The following is a 25,298-nucleotide window of genomic DNA, read 5'->3' on the forward strand; positions in this document are numbered from 1 at the left end:
ACTCTCTACTACTCTCTCTCTACTACTCACTCTCTACTATTCACTCTCTACTACTCACTCTCTACTACACGCTCTCTACTACTCTCTCTCCACTACTCTCTCTCCACTACTCACTCTCTACTACTCGCTCTCTACTACTCTCTACTACTCACTCTCTACTGCTCACTCTCTACTACTCTCTCTGCTACTCACTCTCTCCTACTCACTCTCTACTACTCTACTACTCTCTACTACTCGCTCTACTACTCCCTCTCTACTATTCTCTACTACTCACTCTACTACTCTCTCCTACTCTCTACCACTCACTCTCTACTACTCTACTACTCACTCTCTACTACTCTCTCTCTACTACTCACTCTACTACTCTCTACTACTCACTCTGTACTACTCTCTACTACTCACTCTGTACTACTCACTCTCTACTACTCACTCTGTACTACTCACTCTCTACTACTCACTCTCTACTACTCTCTACTGCTCACTCTCCACTACTGATTCTCTACTACTCACTCTCAACTACTCTCTACTACACACTCTCCTCTATTCTACTACTCTCTCTACTTCTCACTCTCTACTACTCTCTCTACTACTCACTCTCTACTACTCACTCTCTACTACACACTCTCTACTACTTGCTCTCTGCTACTCGCTCTCTACTTCTCTCTAGTACTCACTCTAGTACTCACTCTCTACTACTCTCTACTACTCACTCTCTACTACTCCACTACTCTCTACTACTCACTCTCTACTACTCACGCTCTACTACTCTACTACTCTCTACTACTCTCTCTACTACTCACTCTACTACTCACTCTCTACTACTCACTCTCTACTACTCTCTACTACTCACTCTCTACTACTCTCTACTACTCACTCTCTACTACTCTCTCTACCACTCTCAACTACTCTCTCTCTACTACTCTCTACTACTCACTCTGCTACTCACTCTCTACTACTCTCTACTACTCACTCTCTACTACTCACACTTTACTACTCTCTACTACTTTCTACTACTCACTCTACTACTCCCTCTCTACTACTCTCTACTACTCACTCTCTACTACTCACTCTCTACTACTCACTCTCTACTACTCACTCTACTACTCTCTACTACTCACTCTCCGATACTTTCTCTACTACTCTCTACTACTCACTCTCTACTCTCTATTACTCGCTCTCTACTCTCTACCTCTCTACCTCTCTCTCTACTACTCTCTACCTCTCTACCTCTACCTCTCTACCTATACACCTCTACCTCTCTACCTCTCTGTACATGCACACATATGCACATATATATATGCATATATATGCATATGCATTTATATATATGTATGTGTATATATATATATACATATATAAACATATAAATATAATCTGCATATCTATATAAATATAAATTCATGCAAACATATACATATACATATATGCATACATATGCATGGTATGTACATGAAAGTTTGAAAAATTCTAATACAAGCAAAGCTAAAAAGCCACCTAATTACATTTTACTTTAACTTAAACGAGGGCGAGACCTATTGCATTTTCAATGCGTGTTTACTTTGATTCCATCAAGAAGGCATTCAGATGTGTCACACATTTTCCATAAATTCTGAATGGTAGCACTCTAGTTGCTCATTAGATCACTGTAGTAAAGCTACTGCTCACCAGGGAAGTCTGCTGCTGGTATTGAAAGTGCATGTTTCAATCTGCATGTCAGAATTTTTTAATGAAATAGAAGAGGATTTGAGAAGTCACTCAAAATGTGCCCTAATTTTTCTTTTTTCCTCACTAATCATAATTTCTATGGCAAAATGAACCTCCTCATTGTGTTCCTTTTAAATTAAACTACTCACCCTCTACTACTCACTCGCTACTACTTTCTACTACTCACTCTCTACTACTCACTTTCTACTACTCTCTACTACTCTCTACTACTACTCTCTACTACTCACTCTCTACTACTCACTCTCTACTACTCTCTACTACTCTCTCTCTACTACTCTCTCTCTACTACTCCCTCTCTACTACTCCCTACTACTCACTCTACTACTCTCTACTACTCACTCTCTACTACTCACTCTCTACTACTCTACTACTCTCTACTACTCTCTACTACTCACTCTCTACTACTCACTCTCAACTACTTTCTCTACTACTCACTCTCTACTACTCTCTACTACTCACTCTACTACTCTCTACTACTCACTCTACTACTCTCTACCACTCACTCTCTATTACTCTCTCTCTGTACTACTCACTCTCTACTACTCACTCTACTACTCTCTACTACTCTCTCTGCTACTCACTCTACTACTCTCCACTACTCACTCTCTACTACTCACTCTCTACTACTCTACTACTTTCTACTACTCTCTCTACTATTCACTCTCTACTACTCACTCTCTACTACTCTCTACTACTCTCTCTCTACTACACACTCTCTACTACTTGCTCTCTAATACTCACTCTACTACTCACTCTACTACTCACTCTACTACTCACTCTCTACTACTCCCTACTACTCACTCTACTACTCACTCTCTACTACTCACTCTCTACTACTCCACTACTCTCTACTATTCACTCTCTACTACTCACTCTCTACTACTTGCTCTCTACTACTCTCTCTCCACTACTCTCTCTCCACTACTCACTCTCTACTACTCGCTCTTTACTACTCTCTACTACTCACTCTCTACTGCTCACTCTCTACTACTCTCTCTGCTACTCACTCTCTCCTACTCACTCTCTACTACTCTACTACTCTCTACTACTCGCTCTACTACTCCCTCTCTACTATTCTCTACTACTCACTCTACTACTCTCTCCTACTCTCTACCACTCACTCTCTACTACTCTACTACTCACTCTCTACTACTCTCTCTCTACTACTCACTCTCTACTACTCACTCTACTACTCTCTACTACTCACTCTGGCCTACTCTCTACTACTCACTCTGTACTACTCACTCTCTACTACTCACTCTCTACTACTCTCTACTGCTCACTCTCCACTACTGATTCTCTACTACTCACTCTCAACTACTCTCTACTACACACTCTCCTCTACTCTACTACTCTCTCTACTTCTCACTCTCTACTACTCTCTCTACTACTCACTCTCTACTACTCACTCTCTACTACTCACTCTCTACTACACACTCTCTACTACGTGCTCTCTGCTACTCGCTCTCTACTTCTCTCTAGTACTCACTCTAGTACTCACTCTCTACTACTCTCTACTACTCACTCTCTACTACTCCACTACTCTCTACTACTCACTCTCTACTACTCACGCTCTACTACTCTACTACTCTCTACTACTCTCTACTACTCTCTCTACTACTCACTCTACTACTCACTCTCTACTACTCACTCTCTACTACTCACTACTACTCACTCTCTACTACTCTCTCTACCACTCTCAACTACTCTCTCTCTACTACTCTCTACTACTCACTCTGCTACTCACTCTCTACTACTCTCTACTACTCACTCTCTACTACTCACACTTTACTACTCTCTACTACTTTCTACTACTCACTCTACTACTCCCTCTCTACTACTCTCTACTACTCACTCTCTGCTACTCACTCTCTACTACTCACTCTCTACTACTCCCTCTACTACTCTCTACTACTCACTCTCCGATACTTTCTCTACTACTCTCTACCACTCACTCTCTACTCTCTATTACTCGCTCTCTACTCTCTACCTCTCTACCTCTCTCTCTACTACTCTCTACCTCTCTACCTCTACCTCTCTACCTATACACCTCTACCTCTCTACCTCTCTGTACATGCACACATATGCACATATATATATATGCATATATATGCATATGCATTTATATATATGTATGTGTATATACATATATACATATATAAACATATAAATATAATCTGCATATCTATATAAATATAAATTCATGCAAACATATACATATACATATATGCATACATATGCATGGTATGTACATGAAAGTTTGAAAAATTCTAATACAAGCAAAGCTAAAAAGCCACCTAATTACATTTTACTTTAACTTAAACGAGGGCGAGACCTATTGCATTTTCAATGCGTGTTTACTTTGATTCCATCAAGAAGGCATTCAGATGTGTCACACATTTTCCATAAATTCTGAATGGTAGCACTCTAGTTGCTCATTAGATCACTGTAGTAAAGCTACTGCTCACCAGGGAAGTCTGCTGCTGGTATTGAAAGTGCATGTTTCAATCTGCATGTCAGAATTTTTTAATGAAATAGAAGAGGATTTGAGAAGTCACTCAAAATGTGCCCTAATTTTTCTTTTTTCCTCACTAATCATAATTTCTATGGCAAAATGAACCTCCTCATTGTGTTCCTTTTAAATTAAACTACTCACCCTCTACTACTCACTCGCTACTACTCTCTACTACTCTCTCTCTACTACTCTCTCTCTACTACTCCCTCTCTACTACTCCCTACTACTCACTCTACTACTCTCTACTACTCACTCTCTACTACTCACTCTCTACTACTCTACTACTCTCTACTACTCTCTACTACTCACTCTCTACTACTCACTCTCAACTACTCTCTCTACTACTCACTCTCTACTACTCTCTACTACTCACTCTACTACTCTCTACTACTCACTCTACTACTCTCTACCACTCACTCTCTATTACTCTCTCTCTGTACTACTCACTCTCTACTACTCACTCTACTACTCTCTACTACTCTCTCTGCTACTCACTCTACTACTCTCCACTACTCACTCTCTACTACTCACTCTCTACTACTCTACTACTTTCTACTACTCTCTACTATTCACTCTCTACTACTCACTCTCTACTACTCTCTACTACTCTCTCTCTACTACACACTCTCTACTACTTGCTCTCTAATACTCACTCTACTACTCACTCTACTACTCACTCTCTACTACTCCCTACTACTCACTCTACTACTCACTCTCTACTACTCTCTACTACTCACTCTCTACTACTCCACTACTCTCTACTAATCACTCTCTACTACTCACTCTGTACTACTCTCTACTACTCACTCTCTACTACTCTCTCTCTACTACTCACTCTCTACTACTCACTCTCTACTACTCTCTCTCTCTACTACTCTCTACTACTCTATACTACTCACTCTCTACTACTCTCTACTACTCACTCTCTACTACTCTCTCTACTACTCTCTACTACTTACCCTACTACTCATTCTCTACTATGCATTCTCTACTACTCTCTCTCTGCTACTCAGTCTCCACTACTCACTCTCTACTACTCTCTACTACTCACTCTCTAATACTCACTCTCTACTACTCTCTACTACTCACTCTACTACTCTCTACTACTCCCTCTACTACTCACTCTCTACTACTCTCTACTACTCTCTACTTCTCACTCTCTACTACTCTCTACTGCTCACTCTACTACTCTCTCCTACTCACTCTCTGCTACTCTCTCTACTACTCTCTACTACTCTCTCTCTACTCTCTACTCTCTATTACTCATCCTCTACTCTCTACCTCTCTGCCTTTCTCTACCTCTCTCTCTACTACTCTCTACCTCTCTACCTCTACCTCTCTACATCTACGTCTCTACCTCTACACCTCTACCTCTCTACCTCTCTCTACCTCTCTCTACACGCACACATATGCACATATATGCATATGCATTTATATATATGTATGTGTATATATATTTTATCTACTGGCGGTCGCCAGTAGATAGTTATAGTTAGGACCGTGTTTCTATAGGAAATCTCAAAATTCTATTTTGAATAACTTTGGCGCCGGTTGACAAATCTTCGTGAAATTTTCAAAACTAATGGGGCACTCCGCTCAACTCCTACCCTGCAAGTCTCGGGGTGATTCATCAAGCGGGGGCCGAGAAAAAAGGGGGGTCCCAAAACGCGTTTTCCCCATGCATTTTTCCATAGGACCTTTAGTCGAAGGTACAGCACGAACGGCTGAACAGAATTACTTGAAATTGGCAGAGAGGTAGTCCTCAGGTCAAGGAAGTGCCTTTTGCAGGTCTGGTGTCAATCTGTTCAGTATTTCCTGAGAAAATAGCATTTAAAAGCATATAAATATCTATACGCGCTCACCGTGCGCGCACGTGCGCGCATGGCGCCGTGCGCGAGCGAAATTCTGATTGGTTGTTAGATGTCAGTCAACATTCGAATCGGTCAAAATCAGGAAGTGTCGGCCGCCATTTTGTCTCTCGCACTGAAAAGGAAAGGGGGAAAAAAGGTGGAAAACGTGAAAAGGGGGCAGGGAAGAGAGTTCCTGACCCCCTAGCCTTTGTCAGGGGGTCACAGAAGGACCCCCATGGGTGAAATAAACATTTTCTTTTTTTTTATAAAAATCGCGGGGTGCACGCACGGTGCGCGCACACGGTGCGCGCACGGTGAAAAACCTTAAAAAAATATATTAATAAATACATAACTTAGCATTTAAAAAAACGTACAAATTCACTTAAAAAACCATAGGTTTCACACACGTTATAGTTAGGAATTAGCATTTAAAAAACCTTTCAAATTCACTTAAAAAACCATAGGTTTCACACAGGTTATAGTTAGGTGGACATTTCACTCGTAAAAAACCAATGACATTCCCCCGTTATAGTTAGTTCAGATAACTATAACTCGCGCGACCGCCACTCTATCACAAGGATGATGTCATCAGTGATGTCATGAGTGATGCCACTGACCATGTCATGAGTGATGTAATATGTGACGTCATGAGCAGTGGATTGCGGGCGCGCGAGTTATAGTTATCTGAACTAACTATAACGGGGGAATGTCATTGGTTTTTTATGAGTGAAATGTCCACCTAACTATAACCTGTGTGAAACCTATGGTTTTTTAAGTGAATATATACATACATATATAAACATATATATAATCTGCATATCTATATAAATACAAATATAGATGCATGCATACATATACATATATGCATGTTATGTACATGAAATTTTGAAAAACACTAATAAAAGCAAAGCTAAAAATCCACCTAATTACTAACAGAATTGCTTTAACTTAAACGAGGGCGAGACCTATTGCATTTTCAATGCTTGTTTACTTTGGTTCCATCAAGAAGGCATTCAGATGTGACACATTTGCCATAAATTCTGAATGGTAGCACTCTAGTTCCTCATTAGATCACTGTAGTAAAGCTACTGCTCACCAGGGAAGTCTGCTGCTGGTATTCAAAGTGCATGTTTCAGTCTGCATGTCAGAACTTTTTAATGAAATAGAAGAGGATTTGGGAAGTCAAAATGTGCCCTAATTTTTTCTTTCTGCAGCACTAATCATAATTTCTATGGCAAAATGAACCCCCTCATTTTGTTCCTTTGCAAATTAAATGTTTTAAGTGTTACCACTTTATTCCAATCAAGATGGCTTCAGGTGTGCCATACTCTTGTCATAAGGAAGACTGTTAGCGCTCTAGTTGTTCTTTAAAACACTCTGGGATTTCTGTCATTGGGCTATACTTGGGCTACATCTCGGTGATATTTGTGCTACATTTGGGCTCTTTTGTCTCAGGTGGCCATCTTGGGAGACTTGTTATGAAGTTTCCTAATTTCCTCATTTACTACAGTCTCCTCAGTGGGCATACTGTCAGTTTTTTTACTTTGATTCAATGAAGAAGGCATTCAGATGTGTCACACATTTGCCATAAATTCAGAATGTTAGCACTCTAGTTGCTCATTAGATCACTGTAGTAAAGCTACTGCTCACCAGGGAAGTCTGCTGCTGGTATTGAAAGTGCATGTTTCAGTCTGCATGTCAGAATTCTTTAATGAAATAGAAGAGGATTTGAGAAGTCACTCAAAATGTGCCCTAATTTTTCTTTCTGCAGCACTAATCATACATTCTATGGCAAAATGAACCCTCTCATTTTGTTCCTTTTTAAATTAAATGTTTTAAGAGTTACCACTTTATTCCAATCAAGATGGCTTCAGGTGTGCCATACGTTTATCATAAGTAGGAGTGGTAGCGCTCTAGTTGTTCTTTGGAACACTCTGGGAAGCTGCAGTAGAACACAAAGGAATCAACTGACAGTCTCTGCCCTTGTTGGATGTACATGTTTTACTGAGAATGTCAGACTTCATTCTCACATGACTGAGAAAGATAATGTGAATTTACAGAAAATATGCTCTCAGTTTAGCTTATAGATCACCTTCCAAACCTCTGTGGGAAAAGCATGTGAAAATAGTTTTCTCTCAAACATGATTCATGATATCCCAGCAGAAGGCTTTTTCACATGGTAAAATCCCCTTAGAACATACCACAATTCCTAAAATGAGTATGGTACCATCAACAAATGATTTATAATGTAACTAAAGTCTTAAAACCTTCTATTAACTGCAATGCTTTTTAATGAGGTGCTATCATGTATATTGGTCCCAAGATGGCTGCCAACACTTCTTGGATGAAGTGCTGACAGCCAATCAGATCTCACAATGAGATGTGTGGTTAGGCTCCGCCCAGATATGTATGTGATTTTACTTTTGATTTTCTCAGGAACTACTGAACGGATTTACACCATATATGACCTGAGGACTACCTCTTTGCCAAATTTCAAGTAATTCTGTTCAGCCGTTCGGGCTGTACCTTCGACTAAAGGTCCTATGGGAAAATGCATGGGGAAAACGTGTTTTGGGACCCCCCTTTTTTCTCAGCCCCCACTTGACGAATCACCCCGAGACTTTCAGGGTAGGAGCTGAGCGGAGCGCCCCATTAGTTTTGAAAATTTCACGAAGATAAGTCAACCGGCGCCAAAGTTATTCAAAATAGAATTTTCAGATTTCCTATGGGAACTCGGTCCTAAGTATAACTATCTACTGGCGACCGCCAGTAGATAATATATATATACACACACACACATATACAAAGGTTGCCCCTCGTTGGAACTGCACTCTCAGGAGATCATTTGCTGTGAGCAAAAGCTATTCCCATGGACAAACTCCTCATATCCCACTGTCGACGCGCTTCGGGCCAACGCCCTTCTTCCTGTACAGATTGTGGAAATAAAAGGCAAGCGTGAGATACCAGTAAGTCCTTTATTTATTTCATTTCCTGTTTGGTGAAAGTCCCGAGAACTCAGAGTTAGATCAGGAGGAAGAACGTTTAGCTCGGCTGCTGCCAAACTCTGGAACAGCATTCCTTTGGAATATAGACAGATGACTGATCTGCTACAGTTTAGGAAAAAGATCAAAACATGGTTGTTCCCTAGAGTATGAGGTACTCAGGAGCCGCTGTTAGTCCATTTTGTCTTCCCCCCCACCGCTTGTTGAGAATTTACGTACCAGCGCCAAGATACCCGTTGGGTGATAGCTGCGCTTTACAAGTTCTGCATACAATACAATACAATACAATTTCATCCTCAAATACGTTCAGGTGAGCGACAGAATTGCATTCTGGGACTGGTAGTCCAGTTGAAACCCGTGTGGGTCGCTGCCGATTAAAACACAGCAAATGCCCTTCTGGGAGTGCAGTTCCAACGAGGGGCAGCCTTTGTAATTAAAAAAAAAAAAAAAAAAAAAACTATATATATATATATATATATATATATATATATATATATATATAAACCATTCTTTTTAGAAACACTCACAGTCACTGTATGATGTCATCAGTGATGTCATTTGAGATATCAACAGTGATATCATCAGTGATGTCACTGTCCATGTCATCAGTGATGTAATATGTGACTTAATCAGCAGTGCATTGGATTTGCATTGCAGGGGCGCAAGTTATAGTTAGCTGAGCTAACTATAACGGCTGAATTTCACAGGTTTTGTACGAGTGAAATGTCAGCCTAACCATAACGTTCCTGGAACCTGTTGTTTTTTCTGCGAATGTATATATTTGTTTTGTAGAAAATATGTACCACAACAATACTGATACATATGACTCCCACTCCAGGATCGCGTTCTGAATTTAGATGTTAGAATTCAATTGTAACGCATTTATATCCATACTTCCTCCCAACTCCCTTAAAGTAGAGAGCTCACTCAAAGATTGGAGAATACCAACAATTTAATATCTTGGGCCTCTCCCGACCTGGTAACTCAGAGAGACGTGTTATGGCTCTGCAACAGCCTTTTCAATCTGAAAAGCGCAATTTTAACAAAATCTTCATACTCAAAAGCATCATGAACATAAACAAAATACTTCAACATATTTAGCTGTATTTCATATCTGTGGTCATAAGAAAGTATATACGTTCAGCATAATCAACCATGGTTCACATGATTTAATTCAGAGCTTATGAAAAAATGTAAATAAACTTTTAAATATTTACCATGTAATGGAAACACTAAAAGTGAAGTTACAAAATATATTTTATCAAGACCAGATGGCCCACTCTAAGCAACTGCATATGTAAACCACCCAAATTAATTATGTAGCGATCTTTGCACATAACCATGTGAACCATACTGCATATTGTCGAAGCTGATATTATTTCAAGACCATGACATGCAAATCAATAGAATTTTACAAAAAACATTGTGCTGCCTTTTAATCACGGGCCAAAAAGTCCTTTTCATTAATGTTAGTGTTGTTCTAAGCTCACTGGCAGCAATTCAATCTGCAACATGTTAACTCTGTCGCCATCAGTGCTGTTCACGTACGTTTTACCCATCTGCCAAGAGCCTTGGTTGTGAGAAAGGCTGCCGAAACGCATTACCTTAGAAGCTTAACGTTGCCACAATAAAAACAACGTATTGTGAACCCGAGTGCGATGTAGCCTGTTACTGATTCATGGGACGGGCATGTATATTTTCCAAATGCCTATCCCATCAAGCTTCTAAGGTAATGCGTTTCGCCCCTTCAGGCGGCCTTTCTCACAACCATAATATCATAAAGATAAGCATATGGAGATAAGTATATATTTACTACACTTAAATCTATATATAGTGTCAGAGGAGTTGAGAATAGTAAAGCTATAGTTACATTTATATAATTACCTTCATGATATGATTGTCAATATTTTGGTCATAATATTCTGGCAGGATTTTGTGACATACAACATGATGTGGGTGTGATGTCAATGTATGCCTTTTTTTCTCAGTGTTTTATCCACAAACATACCTAACTAGTGTCGCTTGGAGGTCTGCTGGGTTGCTATGGGAATGGCAACCAATATGACATGAAACTAGTAAGGCAGAGTTAGTAACTCACTTATTTTAATGGCATTAATCCAGCCTAGACAGCAGACACATTGTGATTTTTATTTTCCTCATTTTTTTATGTCTTCCTCTAAACCTGGTCAATGAACCCTCAAGAGAATACCCAACGTCTTAGGTATATAGAAAGCAGATTCACTTTTCTGGAATTACTGTGGTTTTGCCTTTTTGGTGCTTTTTGGCATGAAGGCACTCTTCTCTTGTCCTCTATCCAGATACACTCTAGGTTCCAGGTTGCATTCTTTAGAGGGGGCCTGTCAGGTTTGCAGCCTGGAAACCTTGGATATTCTATGCGTCCTGTATATGCTGTTGCTTAACTCTATTATGTTTTGCATAATTCCCCAATTTTTTGGGCCACGTCAGAAAAGCCTCTTTTGAGGCAGCAAATGGGTTAGTAGACAGATACTGCCAAAGTCAAATGCTAATGATTCCAGATTGAAGCTGCCCCAGATGAACCTCTACCCCTCAAGGTTCTACATCACTGGTAGGGGCCACACTGGATTTCACAGTCAGGCACTGCCATGTCAGTACCGCTTCCTTCTCTACCTTTCCCTGCCATGTCTGTAGATTCACAGAAGTTTTCTTTGCTGCATTCAAATCAAGTTGCGACAGGAAAAAAGGAGGGGTAGCATCTGTTATTAGTCGCTTAAAAATATTCTCTGCCTCAGCTATAATGCAGCATTTTATTCCAGGCCCAGTGTGCTATTCTGATGTTAGAGTGAAGAGAGTTCCATCCCATACAAACTTACTCACCCATCCGGTACCACCTTTCCCATTTCCAAAAGGGCTAATGCTTTCCCACAGGCATCAGGATCCAAGGGGACTCTCAACCCTTGTTCCTCCTCCAGCTATTCGCTCATCATCACTCGCAATGATTACCCAGCCTCACCACATGCACGACCCACCACCATGTTGGGGATGGCAAGTAAAGCCTTTCAGTGGCCTCCTCCTTTCACCACTTTCTGTGTTTGGGCCTGGAAGGGAACATTTCCACATTTCAATAGATTTACTAGATGAGATGATCAATCAATTCAGGCTTGCAGTTCAGTGCCATTTTGGCACTTGATGCCAGATTGATTAGAAGTTGTGGTAGCAGTTTTAATAGGGTTAACCCAACTTTGGAGCTGTTTCCTAACTGAATAATGTCAGAAGTTCTGCAAACTTTCTTTCTTTCTCAGTATTATGATCCAGTGCTTGGACCACAGTTTATTCATGGCAAAAGTAATCCCACAACGTTTTGTGTTCCAGTTTTGCAAAATGTTATAACTGAACTTGGTCTAGGCTTTCCCCTCTTCTTTCCCTTCCAAAGCCAATGTCCTCCTTCCACTAGACACATTACAACATTAGGGTTAATGGTTCCTTCCAGTCAAAATGCACTTTGGTCAATAGCTGTCAAAATCGAAGTGAAGTCTGCTGGTTAAGCATGTTCTCTCTTATGTTTAGAAATGTAGCCTGGCACACTTTGCATTAAAAATTGCTCTGTGTCACTGTTAAAAATGCAGAATAAAGAGATATGTAAAAAAACAGAAGGGAAATGTTAATCTTCCTTTGACAGTACCTTTCAAACAGAAGGGAGCTGGAGAACAGGAGCCCTTTTGTTCAGGGTATCTTTTATCAGTGAAAGTAAAGCACCTATACCATGATAGGAGGAAGTGTGAAAGAAACGTGTTAACTTTCAGGGCTCACAACTTCAGGAAGGACAATAATACCATGCACCCACTATTTTCTGAGAGTACAGGATAAATACAAGCTTATGAGATCCATCTTTGCAGCATATAAAATAAACGATCTTGTTGACTACTGAATTATGTTTTCTTTACTTAGTAATATGCTGCAATGACTTTTTAATACAAACATCCTAACCACAGTTAGCAGAAAATAGGTGTTGGATACTGCATTAGTTTGTTAATGTTAAGCCTGACTGTAGCCTCATTTGTATCATACCATGTAGCTAATTTTATCCTTTTTAAATGTAATTGTGCGTCATAAATTACATTTTAGAGTTAAGCACTATGCATCTGTGCCCAACTGGCACAATGGCAGCTGACCTAAATCCAACAATCCAATCACAAAAAATAGTTTAAAGTTTTCACGTTAACTCTCCAGGCTTATCCTGAAATAAATTTCCTAGAGCTGAGTCCATATGGTTTGTTCCAAATATGGGCCGTGGAAAAGTCTTGTTGCAGGCTTACAATGGGATTTTCCTTTTAACCAGCTTACAGTGCTCTCCCCTTACCTAAGGCATATTAACATGGCAAGGACAAGCTGTATTTCATTTTGTCAATTCATGCAGTGTTTCTCAGATTTTCTCAAAATTGGCCAAGAAGGCATGTGAGTGGATTTGTATGCCAGATACAGCTGGGGGTGGGGGGAGGGTGGGGTGAGACATAATTGATGATGAACGAATAGAGGCTTTTAATTAGCCCTGCTGTATGCCTGTGGTACTAATATGTAAAGAATATGGAGGGCTGCAAATTGTACTTTGTACTTGAATTTAAGCATTGTGTGAAGTAGCTCAGTGGTCATGGACTATAGCTAAATATTTCAGTTGTTTTAACCTAGGCATCTCCAACCTTTTCTGTAGTAAGAGCTACTTATGTTCAACGAATACCTTCCTAAGCTACTAATATTACAAGTGTTATAATAATGACCACAACAGACAAGATTACATTAGTGGCCACCTTACGCATGATTACCAGCGATCATCTCAGTTCATCAAGCAAAGCTGCCAGCAGTAATGTAAAAAATACTTTGTCAATGTGAAATGCCTCAGTGCGAATAATGCAGCTATATCTGCAATTCTGCTGCCACCAAGGTAATAATATTAGTAATAATCTCCACAGTGCCAAATGATTTATCACTCAAATGTCAGATTCAACTATATTTTGAAAATTGAACCACATTTATCCAAACATAAGCGCCTGAGTTCTACAAATAAGCACATTTTCTTCTAGAATACACAATTATAAACTTTGGCATACATATGTTAAATCATTCAAGCAGAAGCTTCTAGTTGAGTATTATGGGCTGCACACACAGGAGAGCTACGTATACATAGCTGGAGAGCTACCAGTAGCTCACAAGCTGCTCGTTGGAGAAGCCTGAACACCACTAAATATTTTGCCTGAAATAATGTATTAAAATTTGGTCACAGACTACAGTACATGATTTCATTGTGGGTCGTCCCACTGGGGCACTGAAGCTCAAAGTGAGTGCTGAAATGCTCTTAATGCAAACTCAGCCAAAGGATCTCAAGAAACTAGGATAAGTTGTTCCCCTTCCTAAATGTGGTTTAAATGGATTTAAAAACTTTTGAGGAAGCAGTCACCTGCCTAATAATATAGTGTTAGGCTCACAAAGCAGACTGCCAAAATATTTCCTTACTTCATGAGGGAGCTATAATTTGTTTTGACGTTGAGATGTGAAGTGCTTTCCTTTTTTGAGGAGATTACAACACCTAAAAGCAAACTTTGGGTCCATTTAAAATTGTGAAGTAAGGACTATAAGGAGATGTTAGACAAACTGGATCCAATACAAAAGAAACAATAAACACCATTCAGTATTTAGAGTATCTGCTGAAAATGATAAAAGGGAAGGAAAATCTTGCTTTTTAGATATTGGTAGGCCCTGGAAAAGATCAGGACAGGCTGGGAACAGACTCAAAATAAGCTGCAGGGAATGGTGACTTGGGAAGCCCACCATTAAAGTGGAATTGTGATTTTCATTTATTGAGAATAATGGCATATTTTAGGCCACTGATGGCACTAAAATCTCCCTTATTTATGGAACAGTTCAATTTATTGGAGCCACAATGTCAATGACACAGCTTTCTGCCTACAACCAACAGCTGGCAGCGTGATCAGCTTATAGAAGATAGTACACAGCTAAATGGCTGCAACACGGAGGTCAGCAGTTATAAACAGACCATTTTAAACATTAAAGATTTTTTTTTTTTAAAGGAGCAGAAAGAGTAATCAATACAACATTCATCCCACTCATCCGCACCAGATTCACCCAACTATACCACATATGTCCGAGGTCTGTTCTATGAGGCAAGATGCATATAGACAGTACCAATAAGGGGGTCTAGGTAGCTTTCGTATCTTCCCGGGAAGCAGGCATAATATCTGCAGATATTTCATGCAGGTCACTTCCCTCAATTCTGCTGAAAGGATTCAGATAAAGGGGGCCGAGGTCTGGATATGAAGCCGCTCTGTCCTCTACAGTGAGTGGCATATGCTCCATCGTCAGGGAGAACCATAGTTTGTGCAACCATGAGACGTGTTCCAGGATTTTCTCCATCCCCCAAAGGGAAAGGATTACTTGGTGCCTGCCCCTGTTTGATCATAATAGAAAGGTCTGGGGGTTGGATAGTCCTAGGATAGTATAGGCAGGGAATTGGGGTATTACATTATCGAATGTCACATCAGTATCATTCAGGACCTTCTTCCAGAATCTGTCTAATTTGGGACAATGCCACATGAGGTGGAGACGAGAGCCTGTCGGCCCCCAGTCCCGCTAGCGCTCTTCAGATTGCCCTTATTCCATCTATGTATACATGCAGGTGTGAGATACCAGTAGGAGGCTACCTTATAGGCCGATTCCGTACCATTGATTAAAAACTTCTGAGTTATACCGTGGAGGGAATTCGGAGTTGTTGATAATTGGCGTCATTGTGGAGGGAAATTTCGTTAGACCTTGTTTGGGTGCAACCGAGTGCCACACATTCATTGTCGTCACCAGCGAGGAGTACAGCTCCCAAGCCCAGTGCTTGCATAACAGCCAGCCCTCTCACCAGATATTAGTGCCAGCGGCCGTCTGGTCGATGAAGGGCCAATGTTTTTCTGAGAGGAGGCGGTTCCACTCTATGATGTAGAGAAGTTGTGTGGCTTGGAAGTAGCCAGCAATCTGAGGTAGCCCCAAGCCTCCATCTCCTTTCGAACAAGACAGTTGTTATGGTAGAGGCGCGGCTGCTTGCCATTAGAGATGAATCGATTGATGACTATTTGCAATGTGCACAACACTGAGGGTGAGGGAGTCAGTGGAATGGCTTGGAATACAAAGAGTATGCGCGGGAGTACTGTCATTTTAACTGTGGCCTGTACAGATGAGACGCAATCAGCTCCACATAGTGTCTTGCTTGTCTGGGTGAGGAGTTGACCATAAGTGTTCGGGCCAGTTGGTACAGTAGCCGTTTCAGGAGAACCTGGCTCCCGAAAGGATAGAGTAGTGAGAAGGGTACCGTCATGGATGTCAGACCTCTCCGATCCCACCGACGTGAACCTCTCCTAGCTGGCAGTCATTAGTGTTCAGTGTTGGGTCCTTCGCCTTCGTGAGACCTCAGAGAGGGTGATATCTCCAGAGAGTGTTTTGAGTATAGGTTGCCTTTCTTTGGCCATGGTTTCCAAATCAGGCTTCGCTCCAGTTAGGGCACTTCTGCTGCGTCTCAGTCCAGATCTCCTGCGTGTCTTGTTGTCAGGGGCTGGGGGGGGTGGTTAACCTTTCACAGCTCCACCAGGGGCATCGTGATGCTGAGTATGGAACCTGCCTCCTTGAGGAATCTAAGTTGGTGTAGCAAGCCATCGATGCGGAAGATAATTCGGAAGGGATGGCCCCGAGAGTACACTATGCCTGCTTTGCATAGGTGGTCGTGACGGGGCGGAAACCCTGACGCTTCTGGAGGGTGATCCTTGACAGGCATTGGTATAGTGTAGGAGAGTGACCCCTAAACTGAACCGGCTGCGATTCCAGGACTCTACGCAGGATGTCCTCCTTTGTTTAAAAGGCATGTACACAGACTAGAATGTTCGCAGGTGGGGTCTTCTTCGGCCTTGGCAGGCCCACACGATACACATGGTCAAGTTTCAGCATCGCTTCATTGGAGAGGCCCAGGATATGTAGAAAAAAGGCTGTAAGATAGTCTCTAATATCTGGGCCCTCTGCGTGAGTTGGCACTCCCCTTATGAGAAGATTGTTCAGGCGGGAGCAATTTTCTAGGTCTTTATTGTTGGACTGAAGGTCTACGTGTTTTTCCTGGAAGAGGAGGGCCTCCTGCTGAAGCCACTATATCTCTTCCTCTTGGCTTGATTCCCAGTCCTCCATGGCGGCCACTCTGTTGCCTACCTCCTCCAAGTCCCGTCAAACCTCCCGGCGGTCCATGGAAAGCTCCGCCTTCATTGCCTGTAAGTCCCCTCTTAGGGAAGCAAAGAGATTTTCCAAAAACGATTTGGTGACTGGACCCTATCCATCCCTGGAGTCCGCGTGGTGGTCCACTGTAGCTAGAGGCTGTCTATCATCTGATGCTCCCCCGCCTTGTTTCTCAAACATGCCCTTGAGAGACCAAGCCTTTTTTGATCCATTCACAGACATACTGCCCGTATTCCGGGAAGAGCAGGTGAGAGAGCGCGAACAGTTAACAGTCGAGGACTAGGTTGGACACTTCCGTGCCAAAGACAGGGGAACCATCCATCTCAAAAAGCCAAAGTGGAGCGCATCAGGGAGTACGAGAGCTCGCGTTATACCATTGGGTCCATCGGGGCTGTCCGCCAAGTAGCAGAGATGTAGGCAGTCGCCACCATCACCTGCGAGCAGGAGTCTGGCGAAGATCCGGTCCAAAGGCAGGGAGTCCACGCTGGCCTCCCCAGATGGCCCCACCTCCAGCACCTTCCAAGCAGCAGCTGGGGGCTGACATCCACCAGAAAGCCAGCCAGGCCGTGCATACAAAGCTTAAACAGGGGACACTCTTCTGGGCCCCTGTTACTGCCAGCAAGGTGAGGAGAGAGCCCGCTAACTGTGTTGGACCCTACTGACACCAGGCCGGGCACTCTGCGAAGACTGTATGCAAAGGGCTCTGGGCTTATGGCAAAGGGCCTCAAGGCCCGGCAAGTCCAGTTCTGTCCAGCCCCAGGGGACCAGTACACCGCAAGACGGGTGGAATCCTGCAGCTGCTGCCCCCCTCCCCGTCAGGGGCTCGAGCACTCCCTGGGGCACTAACACCTCCCTCGGTCACGCCCTCCTGTTCCTGAGGCCTCGCGTCACTGCCACGGGGCAGGTGGCTGAACGAATGCGATGGGGGGAGAACCCACAACCGTCATCCTCCTGCTGCCGGCCGACTCTGCTCACCTCCTGCCTCACTCTTGATACTCCGTCTCCAGTTCAGGCCCTCACGGGCTGGTGCTGCGTCTCCAGTTCAGGCCCTCACGTCCCGGTGCTCCCTTTCGCAAATCCTGTCCGGGCCTCGCCTCATGCAAGCGGATCGATGAAAGGGGATGGGGGAGCACCCCTACGCCTGGTGCTCCCCGCTGTCTCGCCTTCCAGGAGCCAGTCTGTGCCGGCTCAACCTCCTGGGAGCCGCCTCCGTTCAGTGGGTCGCCCCTTAGCATCGCAGTGAAACCATGACCCCCTACCATAAAGCTCAGGTGGCCGCAAGGCCCCGGAGTTTGTCAGTTCTGGCCTAGGAAACGAGGGTGACAGGCTAGAACAGCAGGCTCTCTTAGCGCCCCAGTTGTGGCGGGTCTGCTATGGGCACGAAGGGACCTGCTAGGAGAGGCAGAAAGGGTGCAGATCATTGCTGTAGGTATGGCAGGACAGAGAGATCGAGATATGCGTCTCACCCATCCGCCATCTTGGACACACCCCAAATCTCCCTTATTTAGAGTGAACCAATCCAGGAAAATGCATCTTATTTGCAGTATTGAGCTCATTCGAAAGTGTGGCTATTAAAGGAGTTCTTCTGCCTCAGGCAGGATGAGTGGTAGACACTAACCCACTCCATAAGACACAGACAGGCTTTCGGCTTGAAATTTCATTGATGAATAAGTAAAGGCACAGAACAGAAAAACTAGTGATGCGTTGATCTAAGGGATGGTAAGCATGAATTATGCTTTTATGGAATTTATAATTTGTGATCTGTCACTGTTATCCCTAATCTTTGTAATTTATAGCCACGTCTGGGCAACTACGGTGCGAGATAGGGCAGTGGTTATTATTAAGAGACTAAAGTGCATGGCTGAGACTAAGCATGTTTGTTTTAACTTTTAATTCATTATTTCTAGCAAGGATTTAGATGAGACATTGAGAAGATGCTACTATTCTTCTCCCTGATTTTGCCTCCCTCCCTTCCGTTGTGTGTGTTCCTTATGCTAAAAGATCCTTTATATCATGGTTCATTTGTAAAGCAAAGAGTCACCTTCATAGATTAGAGATGTACATGACCCAAGAGACAATCTCCCTGGGTTCACAGACCATACCAGTTGCACACCACGCATTCCGGTATTCGGGCATTCAGGTCTACAGATCACCCACAGACCTACTAGATGGGAATTTACTTAAGGCCATTTGGGCACTATAAGCTTAGGTGAAGTTCTGAGTCACGCTGCCCCTCTCAGTAACAGGCTGTTTGGCCCTTTTCAAAATAGTCATAATGCCCAAACTACTATATTATTTTGTAAATGTACTGATAATTATCCCTAGGTCTGTTTTTAAGACATTGGACTCCCTACTACTTGACCTTATGTGGGGCTCCGGTCGGCGGCGCGTTAGTCTCCTTAAACTACAACTGCCAACGGAGGGTGGTGGGCTAGGAGCCCCCGACTTCAGATCCTATTGCTTCGCTTGGAGAGAGTATTCATATTTTGGAAGCATTCTGTCTTTTATTGTTAACATTACATTACATTATCTCCTAATACAGTTAACGTTGCAGATTTTTTCCCAATGTATAAGAACCTCAGAATCTTTCTGTCTTAATGTAATTGACTGTAAAATCACATCATCTGAACACCAATACTGTAAGCTTGGAACGTTAATCTCTGTGAGACATGAAGGCAGATGTAAAGACAACAAAGTAGTGCTCTTGTCATGTCCTCCTGTGCTGTCCAATAGTTCTTCATCCACATTCGAATCTAGTGGATCCTTTCACACAGATAATCAGTAATATTAAGGTGCAATCTATGGTAAACTATGGCTCTTACAACCCAAATCTTCTAAGGCACTGGCAGAAAATGTATATTTTCTATACCTGTAACGTAAAACCAAGAGGTTCAGGCGATTACTTTAATTTCAGGAAGGATGAATAATTTAGAGTAGCAAATGAAACCCATGGCCCTGACAGCAGGTACCAGATTGGGATGGGTACCCAGAACATGGGTCAATACATCCTGGCAGTAAAGGTATTTTAGTCAGTGAACATGATAACCCTCGTGGTGGAATGTCTTTTCAACCCCAGATGTTGATTACAGGAATAGGTTGTCTCAAGGCAACACTTCGGTTGGGTAACTGTATGAAGACCCTGACGGCCCCGGGGGTCACCTGAGTAACACTACCATAAAAAACAAGCATTCGCTTAAGGGATTCTTCATTGATTGGCGTGTTTAAGTGTGCGGTTGTGTGAATGAGTGAGCTAGGGGCTGTGATGATGCACCCCGCCAACGCCAGATAAATGAGTGATGAGCACGCCTTACCAGGGAGAAGTGTAAGAGTAAGAGACAGACAAAAACGCTGGAGATGGACTCTCAGGTTCTCCTCTCAAAGGTGTGCTTAGTGATGGACCTCTACGCTCTTCTGTGTACGGCACTGAACGTGCACGTGCATCAGCTTCCTCACTGTGAACCTGCAGGGGAAGAACCGACGCAAAAAAGAAGCTGGATTACAGAGAATTGGTGAAATAGATGGAGTGCAGAGAGAAGTAAAATGAATCAACCAACTGAAAAACCAGAACCGCTTAGCGGTAGATAGCAAAGAAAGATCTTCTGCAAAGGGAGCTCAGAAGGAGACTCAGGGACGCCAAGATGGGAAAACAAAAAGGGCACAAGGACAAATGATGGTGGGTGAAGTAGTGAAAGCGACAAAGATGTGTACTGTGCAGTGTTGCCAGACAGTTAAAGCTTTTCTTAGAGTTTGAGTTAAACGTGAACAAACAGCAATGCGCAGCTATGTGTTTGGAAATACCGCACAGCACAATAACGCATACACAGCAAGTCAACATTCAGCTTTCCTCGTTATTTCTAAAATATGCCATATTACTATTCCCTTCGCTCCAGTTCAGCAGGTAATATGAAGTGCATGACAAAATAACATAGTCGGACAATATCATTAACAAACTCAGAACATAACACATACTGGGATTACATATGCTACATTCTCGGGTGTTACCTCACATTTTCATGTGGACAGAAGGCCAACAGGGAGCATTCACCTGACCTGCCTTTCGACTGTCAATTTGTATTTTTTTTTTAAAATGTCTTTATTAAATGTTCATAAAAACAAAAACGCATAAGTTGCATATCTGCTCTGCAAGGCAGAACAAACATTGAAATCTGATCAAATATTAAGATGTCACTTTGGCCTGGCCCTCAAAGTACTTGCTCAGATGACTCCAAATATCCCCAGGCGTACAAGAGGTGGCGACAGCGTTGCATAACAGCCAGCGGTTGCAGTGCAATAGAGCGCAGCAGCCGCTATGTGATTGTCACACCTCAATTGAGTGACCTTTGACTCCCCAGTGCCTGACAGTCCGATCACACATTATTTCCTTCAGTTCACCTGTCGTTTACTTTTACAAATGACGACATTCAAACGATGCATGTGTACAGGGCACATGGATAGGAAGTACAGCCTCTATTCTCCATGCCACCCTTTGAAATATTTAGAGAATATTTTAATACTACACTGGTCAACTGTTTTGTATGGTAAACGTGAGGCTGGAGATGGACTCTTTTTCAAAATTGTTTAACCGTGCAGTTCTCTGTGGACTGATTAAAAAAGACAATAGATGAAGGGAGAGGATGTAGCCTTACGGCCAGAGCGGTCGACCTCGAAGCTGGGGAACAGGTTTCGAGCCTCGGCAACGACGCTCAATATCCTGTGATTCTAGGCAAATTGCTTAATCTCCCCTTGCCTAAAAAAGCATGAATGTCTCCATCTGTAACGAAACTGGTGCTCATGTAAAGCACTCTGATACCCGCTGTCTCAAATCTAGTTCGCGCTATATAAACCCCCCCAAAAAACACAACAACAAAAAAAAAGGGCATGATCCAAACAAGCTGATGGATGAAGGAGGCTGAACCAAATGCCACTGTCTTTGTATTTGTGTGAATTAATGACATGAGCTGGGGCACACAGCTATGGTTGCTTGTTGCTTGTATTACAAATGAAACCTGAGACATCATGTCAAGCGTAGTGGTATGTGACGTGGAAAAGACTTACCTCCACCAACCTTGTGACGTTTTTTAAAACTGCCCAAAAATTAGCAAAACATACAATGTTTTGGGAACAATATTTTCTTATGTAAAGGATTCTTGAAAAATGCTGCCATTAAATTTTAATTTTGCATATTTCTAATCTGGAGAACGAGGGCAACGTTAAAAGACAAAAAGAACAGGTAATCTAGAAGGTTATAGCGCAACCTAATAGAGAGAATACAACAGAACAAGTTAAAAAAAAACAATTTTCAAGCTCATAGTTAATCCTCAAACAAGCTGCTAAGGAACTATTTCTTGCCAGTACTGGTGAATGTAACTGAAAGGCCTTACAGTGTGCAGATCATGTTGCTAGGTGCCATTAATTGCTGTGGACAAGGATGAGTTGGTAGTGGCTAGGACCAGCATATGCCAATATTCTAAAGGTACAGAAATCCTCTATAAATCCTGCACATCAATTTTCTAACCAATGCTTTTACCATGAAGGGGAGACAGTGTATGGAATGTTAAAGGGATCCTTGAGCCCCAATATGTGTAGTACTAAAAGCTGGTTTGATGGGGACTGGAATACCTTGTTCAGTGAGTCACCATTTGTGATGGAAAGGTTAGTCACATCTTCACAGAGGCTAACCAAAGGTACTACGAAATCACGGTTTAAAAAGGGTACAACCGTTCAGTTTCCAGTTTTTCTTTTCTAGAGATGCTGTGTAATATTTCTCTTTCAGCATATGACCTGTAATACAGATTTTTAAGATCCATGACCTCCTCATCTATTCCTCATCCCGTCCCTTACTATATGCACTCCGTGAGGAGAGACATTCAGCACTAACACATCTACCAAGCACACGCTAAAGAAAAAAAAAAAAAAAGCTGCTCAGCCCTCCTTTACTATTCAAGGGAGACAAGGGCAAAGCACATCCTGACATACAAAGCCTACACAACCACACTTTAAAAGAGAAAGAGAGAGGGGGGAACATAAGTAATGGGACGAGGATTTAGAAATCAGAGTAATGAAGATTACTGGCAAGTAATCCGAACATTTGAACCTTTGGGTCCCTCTCTATCGCATATTACTAAATTTCAAAGTATCAAAGGGGTTACTGAAAGCACATTCTGTGACCAAACATTTAGGTATGGCAGAATTGTCCAACTTATGCCCTAGAGGGTTTGGGAACTCGCACACGCTTCCAGTCATCCTGGGAGTATGTAGGCACTTCTACAATATGATAATATCAACCCAGAGTTCATGTTCAATTTCAGAGTTGTGTCTCTCTTGAGCCCCTAAAAATGGCACTTTATTCCAACATGACTGCACTGAAAGTTTTAAACCCATTTTTAGGTTGACAGTAGTCTAGTTTAACAGAAAAACAAAAATCAGGTGAAGGGTTTGGGAATAAAGTTTACATTTTCCTGTTCCAGTTTAAACGATTGTCAAGGCAGACTGGAGGGGTGCGGAAACCCAGCAGAGAGGACCTGATATTGGACGTCGATAGTGACTCTGAAAGTATCAATGAGTTCACTGGGCAAGAAGAGCAAACAGCCACAGGTACAGTTTCTGGAAACATCCATTCAGATGCCTTTAAGTGTTTTTACAGATGAAGTTTGTAAAAGGTAATAGGTTTAAGAACACGCAACTTTTACTGCTCAAGATGCAACAGAGAGTCTAGTCGACAGAAATAATGTTTAGAGCATGGCTTTAGCCACCTTTTGTCGAAGAATTATTGTCTCCAATACATCGATACATAGATTGGGCTTTAGGTGAGCCCCTTGCTCATGGATAGGTTTGTCTATCTTAATTGATGCTTCTGACTTTGTTGGCTTCCCTCCATATTCTTTCATTTGTCCTGCCCCTGGAGTATTACCCTTTTAACATCCTTTTGATAGGATGAGTTGTATTTACACCAGGAAACTATTTTTCATTTTCATTTGCCTTCCACTGCTCAATGGAGCACGTGACTTTCCGTGATCGCTTTCTTCCTCCCTCCCCATATGCTTACCGCTACCCTACAGCTTATCCATTGCCTCCCCCTTTGCTCTGGCTTAATAGTTTCTTTAAGAGTTTTTATTATTTTTTAAACTTTAAAATACTTTGTGTGGAGGCCCAGTAGCTTCACTCTGCTCATTTCTTTTGCGCTGCTTGTCATCGTGCATGCACTGCTCTCCCTTTCCGTTGTCTGCATGTTCCACCTCACATTCCCTCTCCTCTCGCCCACGTCCGCTCACTCATGCATTGTTCCCCTTCCCCTCCTAGCTTTAATTTTTAATTTTTAATTAAAAAAAAAAGAAAAGTTATTTGAGGGCCCAGCAGTTCAAAACCGGTATTGATCCACCCACTTATTTGCTTCTTGCGTTCCTGTGCAGTTTTTTGCTATTTAACTGACTATTCGAAAATGGAGTTTGTCCATCTTCGAATGGTAAATGAAACTTAGCACCACAAGTCATAATGGCTGCTGCAGCGCCATGGTGCCTGTGCATGTGCTGTTATAATATGCGTGCATGTGTCCAGATGCACCGGTGGCCACTTTGAAAAGATTTTTCTAACTTAAAAAAAAATGCTTTACAAACAAGTATTGGCAAAACTAATAGCTTAAAAAAGGAGGCCTATAGGCGTTGCCAGTGATTGTTAAGCAAGGGTGGTAGTCCATATTGCACACTAGCAGCCAAAAACTGACATTTTATTGACAGTACAATATAGTTTTAACTATATCTAAAGTGCTGTGGCGCTGAAGACACCAATTTTATTGGGTATTTTCTTGCATATCTTCGTCAACTCTTGTACTATTTAGATAAATAGAGCTCTTTAGATGGATTTTAGGTCATAACATATCTGTAACTGATTCACTTGATTACATTTTGTTCTTAACAGTTAAAATTGTTATAGAAACCTTCAAAGACTACATACTCATGC

General features: G+C 42.2%; 1 protein-coding gene across 1 annotated transcript in view; it reads left to right on the forward strand.

Moving 5' to 3' along the window:
• The window catches only part of LOC146817397 (dynein axonemal heavy chain 5-like), a 1,608,734-nt gene that overhangs the window by 228,518 nt on the left and 1,354,918 nt on the right, over window positions 1-25,298 (forward strand). Inside the window, exon 10 of the mRNA XM_085609634.1 lies at window positions 23,810-23,936. Within this exon, the coding sequence (XP_085465760.1) occupies window positions 23,810-23,936 (127 nt within the window). The remainder of the gene's footprint in view (window positions 1-23,809; window positions 23,937-25,298) is intronic.

The sequence above is a fragment of the Triturus cristatus genome, chromosome 6 (assembly GCF_964204655.1).
Source record: "Triturus cristatus chromosome 6, aTriCri1.1, whole genome shotgun sequence".
NCBI lineage: Eukaryota > Metazoa > Chordata > Amphibia > Caudata > Salamandridae > Triturus > Triturus cristatus.